At 49.0% G+C, this 8669-nt stretch overlaps 1 protein-coding gene across 1 annotated transcript in view; it reads left to right on the top strand.

Annotated features, from left to right (window-relative positions):
• Window positions 1-7533: 7533 nt before the first annotated feature.
• Window positions 7534-8669, top strand: part of FMNL2 (formin like 2) — a 372490-nt gene continuing 371354 nt past the window's right edge. Inside the window, exon 1 of the mRNA XM_056117609.1 lies at window positions 7534-7662. Coding sequence (XP_055973584.1) covers window positions 7546-7662 — 117 coding nt within the window. The 5' untranslated portion in view covers window positions 7534-7545. The remainder of the gene's footprint in view (window positions 7663-8669) is intronic.

Below are 8669 nucleotides of genomic sequence, written 5' to 3'. Positions count from 1 at the left end.
AGGTGTGGACGGGGCATCCCTGCCTTCCCACGCAGCTTCTCAGGCACCTCGCCCTGCTGGGGGACAGCTGATAGGAAGCCAGCCGGGAAACTGAAAGGACTCCCTGAAACGAAGGCCACACCACAAGTTTGCAGTAAATTCCTGGCCTGTTGTCTTTGCTGATATTTCTAGTGAAGAGCCTCCCATGAACTGGGTTTCAGAGGAGGGAGTTAAGGAGGACCTGGGGGAGGTAATACACTATAGGAATGCAGGACAGAGGGAGCAAGGGGGGCTGAGAACAGTCTGGGCTGAACTTGGTACCATACAACTGCATTTCGTGCACTATCTTTCACCTTAAATGATTTCTAGATGACGCTTCAGTAGTCTTCTGCCACTTCAGCTGCCTTTATTAATATTTTTTTTGTTTAGGAGCCATATACCTAGCTGTGCTTAGGGGCTACTGACAGGTCTAATTTCAGCAGAAGTCACTGTCAGGAGTGCTCAGGGCACTATACAGAACCAGGGATCAAACCTGGAGTTCTCATATGCAAAGAAAGTGCTCAAGCCCTCTGAACTCTATCCCTGGACCCTAATTCAGCTACTTTTTTTTTCTTCACTTATTGGATCACACCTGGCGATGCATAGAGGTTTCTCCTGGTTCATGTACTCAGGAGTTACTTCTGACGGTGCTTGGGGGACCATCTGGGATGCTGGGAATCGAACCCAGGTAGGCCGCGTGCAAGGCAAATGCCCTACCCGCTGTGCTATCGCTCCAGCCCCCAATTCAGCTATCTTTAAACAATTGATGAATCAAGGCTGTGGTAAGGGCACTGATATTCAAGAGTTAATTCGAAACCTCAGTATTTCATTGTTTTTTTTTTTTTTTGCTCTTTCCCATCGATGTACAATTTTTACTTCTACTTTTTAATTTATTGTTTTTTTGGGAGGGTCACACCTGGCAGTGCCCAGCTACATGCAAGGCAAGTGCCTAAACCCCTGTACTATCTCTCCAACCTTTGTCTGTCGTTTTATTATCTCATCACCAAGAAAAAGGGCAAGGAAGTAATAGAATTATATCTTTAAAATGGAAAGGAAAAAGAACCATCAACCGAGCGTGCTAAAAATCAAATAAGCTATATCATGACTAAGGGCAAAAATGACATCGTCAAAGTCATGAAATTTATATACAAGTGGTACTACATGGAAAGTATCATGCTAAGTGAAATGAGTCAGAAAGAGAGGGACAGACATAGAAAGATTGCATTCATCTGGGAAACATAAAGCAACAAAATAGGAGACTAACACCCAAGAATAACTGAGTACCAGGTTTTAAGTACCAGGAGGTTTACTCCATGGTTTGAAGGCCAGCCACAGACGCTGAAGGAAAAGGCAGCTCAGATAGAGAAGGGAGAACCAAATAAAGGGTGTTGGGAGGATCCTCCCAGGATGGGAGATGCGTGCTGAGAGTAGACTCTAGACCAAACATGATTTCCACTCAATGCCTCTTTTGCAAACCACAGTACTCAAAAGGAGAGAGAGAACAAGGGGGAATGCCCTGCCACAGAGGTAGGGTGGGATGGGGGATGGGGGGTGGGAGGGATACTGGGATTGGTGATGGAGAATGGGCACTGGTAGAGGGATGGGTACTTGATCATTGTATAACTGAAACCCAAGCACAAAAATTTGTCAGTCTACAACTGTACCTCATGGTGTTTCACTAATAAAAATCTAAATAAAAAAATGACATCGTCAGATCATATTGTCCTTCATAAACTTTCAAGCAAGAAAGTGCTTCGAAAAAAAAATTCCAGGCAAAAACAGTGGCATGCAAAAAAGCAAATGAATTGGTAAGAGTATTGGCAGTGCTAAGCAACACTTGGTGTTACTAGTACTATTACTACTTCTACTAATATGAGTAGATGTTAAAAACAAGGACATTTTAAGTGGAGAGACAAGGCAAGAGATGAAACCAAATAGTAGAGCACACACCTTGCACCTGTGGGTTCTATCCCAATTATCCACCCCCTCCTCAAGAATGATTAAAAAGAAAGGACAATATTAACATGGAAGGTAGACATTAATTTTGTTTTACTTTAACATTTTTATTTTTAATATTTTAAATATTTATTGAGGTACTGTACTTGGGCTGGAGTGATAGCACAGTGGGTATGCCGCCTTGCATGCCGCCGACCTGGGTTCGATTCCTCCATCCCTCTCAGAGAGCCTGGCAAGCTCCTCATGGTGTATTCGATATGCCAAAAACAGTAACGAGTCTCACAATGGAGACGTTACTGGTGCCCACGCAAGCAAATCAATGAACACAAGGAGGACAGTGCTACAGTGCAGTGCTTCTGTGACTTACAATACTGTTAATGCTGGTTTCATGCTTTGTTACTCCAATACTACACCCCCCCATTAGGGTATACACTTCCCCCCACTAGGGTCTCACAGGTGGCTACCCCAACCTAAATTCAGTTTTGTGGATCAGCTTTCCAGTCTGCTATCTTGGCCATCCTTTGCTGCCCCACTGTACATCTTTAAATCCCATATATAGAGAGATCATTCTTATTTTTTTTTAAATTTTTATTAGTAAAACACCATGAGGTACAGTTGTAGACTTACAAATTTTTGTGCTTGGGTTTCAGTTATACAATGATCGAGTGCCTATCCCTCCACCAGTGCCCATTTTCCACCACCACGGATCCCAGTATCCCTCCCACGCCCCATACCTCCATCCTACCCCCCCCCCCCCCCCCCCGCCTCTGTGCCAGGGCATTCCCTTTTGTTCAGAGAGATCATTCTTGATTTCTTTCCTGGAAGCTAGACATTTAAAGTTTTTTTTTTTTAAGGTCCTTGAAGCAAGACAAGAGAGAAAACAATTAATGTGACTTTTTTTTTTGAGCTTCTGTACCAACAGTTTAGGGTTTCAATACTTAAACTGTACAAAAGGAGATTATAATTTATAATAGTTTATAATCTGAAAGTCTTAACAAATTCGTGTGACTACAAAAAATCACCATATTCAAGTTCGTGGCCATATCAAAGATCTACCAAAGTGTCCTTAGAACCTTTGCAATTTTATTTTCCTCCTCTCCCAACAAACTCAAGTCTGATTCTGTCCCTGCATCTCTTTAGTTGTAGATAAATAGAACAATATATTCAGATATGTCTTTCTTCTGGCTTTTCTACTTGATAAAGTTACTTCTAGAGTCACATATCACTTTTCTCAATAGCTTTCTAATTTTCATTACTATAATTATTCCAGTCTATGAAAATATTACTTTTTTCATTTGTCTATGGACACTTAAATTAATTTTCATTTTTAGTCTCTACAGTAAAGTATGGAGCGAGCAGATGCCATTGGGCTACACTAGCACGTGACAGGGATGAATGGAGACGTCACTGGCGCCCGTTCAGGCAAATGGATGATCAACAGGACGACAAGTGATACAAGTGAAGTGATACAGTAAAGTATAAGCAGTATCATATATGCCTTTGTATGACTAAATGAGCTATATTTTATTTTTTACTTTGTTGTTGTTTTTTTTTTTTGGTCACACCTGGTAGCACCTGGTAGTGTAGAGGTTTCTTTCAGCACCGTTTGATGCCCAGCAATGCTCTGGGGACCACATGTGGTGCTAAGGATTAAACTGAGGTTGGCTATATGCCTTGGCCCCTGTACTATCTCTCTGGATCCTCTAAGAATGTGTTTTCATATTTCATGGATAAGTGCCATGAGTAGAATGGGTATATCATATAATAGGTGTATGGGTTTTTTTTTGCGGGGGGGAGGTCACATGGGTGATACTTAGGGATTACTCCTGGCTCTTCAGTCAGGAATTACTCCTGGTGGTGCTCAGGGGACCATATGGGATGCTGGGAATCGAACACACGTCAACTGTGTGCCCTACCCGCTGTGCTATCACTCCAACCTTCAATAGGTGTATGCTTTAATTTCATACCATATGTATTGGGCTGGAGCAATAGCACAGGGGTAGGGCGTTTGCCTTGCACGCAGCCAATATGGCAGACCCGAGTTTGATTCCTCTGCCCCTCTTCGAGAGCCCGGCAAGCTACCGAGAGTATTTCGCCTGCGCGGCAGAGCCTGGCAAGCTCCCCGTGACGTATTCAATATGCCAAACACAGTAACAACAAGTCTCACAATGGAGACGTTACTGGGCCCGCTCGAGCAAATCGATGAACAACAGGAAGACTGTGACCATATGTATTGTTTTCAATGTAATTTTGTTATTTGCAATCTTGTATGTAGTGTAAGAGATTTCTAATTACTCCAGAGCCTCATCAATACTAGGTACAGCCAGTTCTTTTAAATTTTACCAATCTTAGGTAAGGTAAAGGCCCTCCCGTTGTTCATCGATTTGCTCGAGTGGTCCCAGTAACGTCTCCGTTGGAGACTTTGTTGTTACTGTGTTTGGCATATCGAATACGTCACGGGGAGCTTGCCAGGCTCTGCCGTGCTGGCAGAGATACTCTCGGTAGCTTGCCAGGCTCTCCGAGAGGGGCGGAGGAATCGAACTCGGGTTGGCCATGTTGGCTGCGTGCAAGGCAAATGCCCTACCGCTGTGCTATCGCTCCAGCCCTTTACCAAATCTTATGACGTGTAATGGTAATTCATTGTGGGTTTAGATTGCATTGCCCTAATGAATCAGAATGTTGGATCTTCGTTTGTATATTTACTAGTCATAGATACACTTCCTCATCAAATCTTTTTTTCCCATTGTTTTCTTATTATTGAGTTTTGAGCACTCTATGTAATTTAGGTTCTAGTTCTTTATATAACAGCTATATAATATACTCAAATTTTTTGTCATATTATTCTTTTTTTATTAAAATTTTTTTAAATAGTGAGACATCATGAGGTACAGTTGCAGACTTACACATTTTTGTGCTTGGGTTTCAATTATACAATGATCAAATACCCATCCCTCCACCAGTGCCCATTTCCCACCACCATGGATCCCAGTATCCCTCCCATCCCCCATTCCCCCATCCCACCCTGCCTCTGTGGCAGGGCATTTCCTCTTGTTCTCTCTCTCCTTTTGGGTGTTGTGGTTTGCAAAAGAAACATTGAGTGGCAATTATGTTTGGTCTATAGTCTACTTTCAGCATGCTTCTCCCATCCTGGGAGGATCCTCCCAACACCTTTATTTGGTGTTCCCCTCTCCATCTGAGCTCCCTTTTCCCCTAGTATGTGTGGTTGGCCTCCAAGTCATGGAATAAAATTCCTGGTACTAATCTCAGCCATTCTTGGGTGTTAGTTTCCTATTTTGTTACTTTATGTTCCCCAGATGAATGCAATCTTTCTATGTCTATCCCTTTATTTCTGAGTCATTTTGCTTAACATGATACTTTCCATGTAGTATCACTTGTATGTAAATTTCGTGACTTGTCTTTTCTAACAGCTACATAGTACTCCATTGTGTAAATGTACCAAAGTTTCTTTAACCAGTCTTCTGTTCTCAGGCACTCAGGTTTTTACCAGATTCTAGCTATTGTAAAGAGTGCTGCAATAAACAGACAATTGCAGATGTCACTTCGGCTATACTTTTTTGTCTCTCTGGGATATATTCCCAGGAGTGGTATTGCTGGATCAAATGGGAGCTCAATTTCTAATTTTTTGAGAATCATCCATACTGTTTTCCAAAAGGGCCGAACCAGTCGGCATTCCCACCAACAGTGAAGGAGGGTCCCTTTCTCACCACATCTGCGCCAGCACCGGTTGCTTTTGTTCTTGTGGATGTGGGCCAGTCTCTGTGGTGTGAAGTAATATCAATGGAACAGGGTTGAATATACTGACATCTCCCCCCAAGCATACGAGCATCTAATCTTCGATAAGGGGGCAAGAAAAGTGAAGTGGAGCAGGGAAAGCCTCTTTAACAAATTATGCTGGCAAAACTGGACGGCTACATGCAAAAAAATGGGCTCAGATCTCTGCCTAACTAACTCCATGTACAAAAGTAAGATCTAAGTGGATTAAAGACCTCAACATCAGACCGGAATCTATAAGGTACATTGAGGAAAAAGTTGGCGAAACCCTCCATGACATAGAAGCTAATGGTGTCTTCAAAGATGTCACACCGCTGGCCAAGCAAGTGAAAACAGAGATAGACAAATGGGACTATCTTAAACTAAGAAGCTTCTGCACCTCAAAAGAAACAGTGACCAAAATACAAAGACAGTCTACAGAATGGGAAAGGATATTCGCCAGCTACACATCTGATAAGGGGTTAATTTCAAGGATATACTCAATTTTTAAAAAAAAAATCTGCAGTAGGTCTTGATTCTGTTACTTTTATTTGAAAAGAAGATGTTGCAAAATTTGATTAAATTTAATTTATCGTGTTTGTTTCTGGGCCACCTCAAGTTGTGCTCAAGGCTTACTCCTGGCTCTGTGCTCATGGTTCACTTCTGGCAGGCCTGGGAACCTTATGTGGTGCCGGGGTTGGAACCTTGCAAGGCAACCGCCCTACCTGCTGTGCTATCTCTCCAGCCCCTGAACTTGATCATTTTGCACAATAACAATCTCCTGAACGTCTTATTTTTTTAATTTTTGGCTTTTTGGGTCACACCCGGCGATGCACAGGAGTTACTCCTGGTGGTGCTCAGGGGACCATATGGGTTGCTGGGAATCAAACCCGGGTCGACCGCCTGCAAGGTGAATGCCCTTCCTGCTGTACAATCTCTCCAGCTCCCAAATCTCCGGAACTTTCAAGAGCGTGAGGTCTTCATTCATTCGCCAAACGTGACGACCAAGTGTCCCCACGATGACTCGGTCATTTATTTCTCCATTTGGAAGGAGGGTGGTCCCAAGGGACATCCGCGACAGATGCCCAGAGACTGCTCTGCCTGCCAAAGCTGCGCCTGACCGGGTCTGGGGGCCCCTCGGCGGAGCGCCCGCGTGCTTCGGGCGTGCGGTGGACCCTTCGGATGGAAACTACGCGTCCCGGCAGCCCGCGGGGCGGCTGGGCGGAGCCGGGCTGGGTGCGGGGGCCGGGCGCGAGGGGGCATTGTGTCGAGAGCGCCGAGCTAGCTGCGTTTGTCTGCTGGCCGAGCTGCTGGCCGAGCCGGCGTGGTGGTGGCAGACAGGGGATCGGAAGTGTCAGCCGGCGGCCGCGGCTCCGGCGGGAGCCCGAGTGGGAGGCGGCAAGCGCCCGGCGGCCCGCGATCGCTCTTCGGGGGGCGGAGGTGGAGGGGGGGGGGGGGTGTGGTGCCAGCGAAGCAACATGCAGATCGGCGCCCGGCGCCCTGACGACCCCTCCCTTGGAAAAGAGGCCGGGGCGGCGCGGAGCCGGAGGGAGGCCGGGGGGCTGCTGGGCTCGGGGCGCTGCTAGGGAGCGGCGCGCGCGCTGCACACTCGCCGGGGCGCGGCGGCGGCGGCGGAGGGCGGGGAGCCCGGCAGGTCGCGCCAGCAGCTGGCGGGAGCCGGAGCCGGCCACCCGGAGCTCGGTTGATTTTTTTTTTTAATTATTTTTTAAATTTTTCCGACGCGCAACGCGAGTGGGGTTTCCCCCCGAGCAGCCCCTGGACCCCCGGCGTGCCGCCAACATGGGCAACGCGGGGAGCATGGATTCGCAGCAGACCGATTTCAGGGCGCACAACGTGCCTTTGAAGCTACCGATGCCCGAGCCAGGTGAACTGGAGGAGCGATTCGCCAGCGTGCTGGTGAGTGCACGGCGGCGGCCAGACGCGGGAGCCCTGGGCTTGGGAGGGTGGGGGGCGGTGGGGGGCGCCGAGCCCGGCGCTGGAGCTGACCCTCGCACCCCCCCCCCCCCCCCCCCGTCTCCCTTCTCTCCTCTCCTCTCCTCTCCTCCCTGCGCCCGAAGGAGCCTCTCCTCTCGAGCGGGGAGGCGCCCACCTTTCCCATTGTGGTCTCCCCGCCGCACTCCCCCCTGCCCGCCGGCCGCCCCGCGCGCTCAGCCGCCTGGCGCTCCCGGGCTTGGGGGGCGAGCGGCCCGGAGCCGGCTGCCCGGCCGGCCCGAACCCATTGTCTGGCGGGGGACGCACCTCGCCGCGCGTGTGCCCGGGAGGTGCGGCGTGGGCGTGCGGGGAAGGTGATGCGGGCCGGCTCTGCGCGAAGGTGGTTTTTTTTTTTGGGGGGGGGGAGTGTGTTTTATTTATTTTTATAAAAATGAGATGCCCGCACTCCGCGAGCATCTGCCGGCCAGTGCTGCTTTAAACCCCGGGGCCTGCAGGGTCCCGGGCAGGCTGATGGGCCGGGGCCCCGCGGACCGCTGTTCCCCAGCGAACTTGGAGCGCTCCCTTAGTCCAAGGGGAGCTTCTCCCCTTACTCCGTGTCCCCTCCCCTGCCCCCCATACCGAACGACCGGCAGAGTGCGGGGCGCGGGGGAAGCGGCTTTAACTCCCCCCTAGCCGAGGAGCAGCGCTTCGCTTCAACGCGTCTTCGTTTGGTTTTGTCTTGGGTCTTCAATGTGCCACCTCAAAGATGGGCAGTTTGGCGGGGATGCGTGGTGGCTAGCAGTCCCCGCTCCGGCGGCGCGACCTCGCCCGCCCCGCCCCTCGCACCCCCTGCCCGGCGCGCGAGTCTTGGCCGAAATCCGCTCCTTGTGGCTCCCGGTCCCTTCCAAGCCCCGGAGCCTCCCCTCGCTGGTCCCCCTCCCGACTTTGCTGCCGGGACGGAGTTGCGGGGCTCCTCCCAGCCCGCGACTGTC

The sequence above is a fragment of the Sorex fumeus genome, unplaced genomic scaffold, assembly GCF_029834395.1.
Source record: "Sorex fumeus unplaced genomic scaffold, SorFum_2.1 ptg000035l, whole genome shotgun sequence".
Taxonomy (NCBI): domain Eukaryota; kingdom Metazoa; phylum Chordata; class Mammalia; order Eulipotyphla; family Soricidae; genus Sorex; species Sorex fumeus.
The sequence above is the reverse complement of the archived record's forward strand: the minus strand, read 5'-3'. Positions and strand labels throughout refer to the sequence as shown.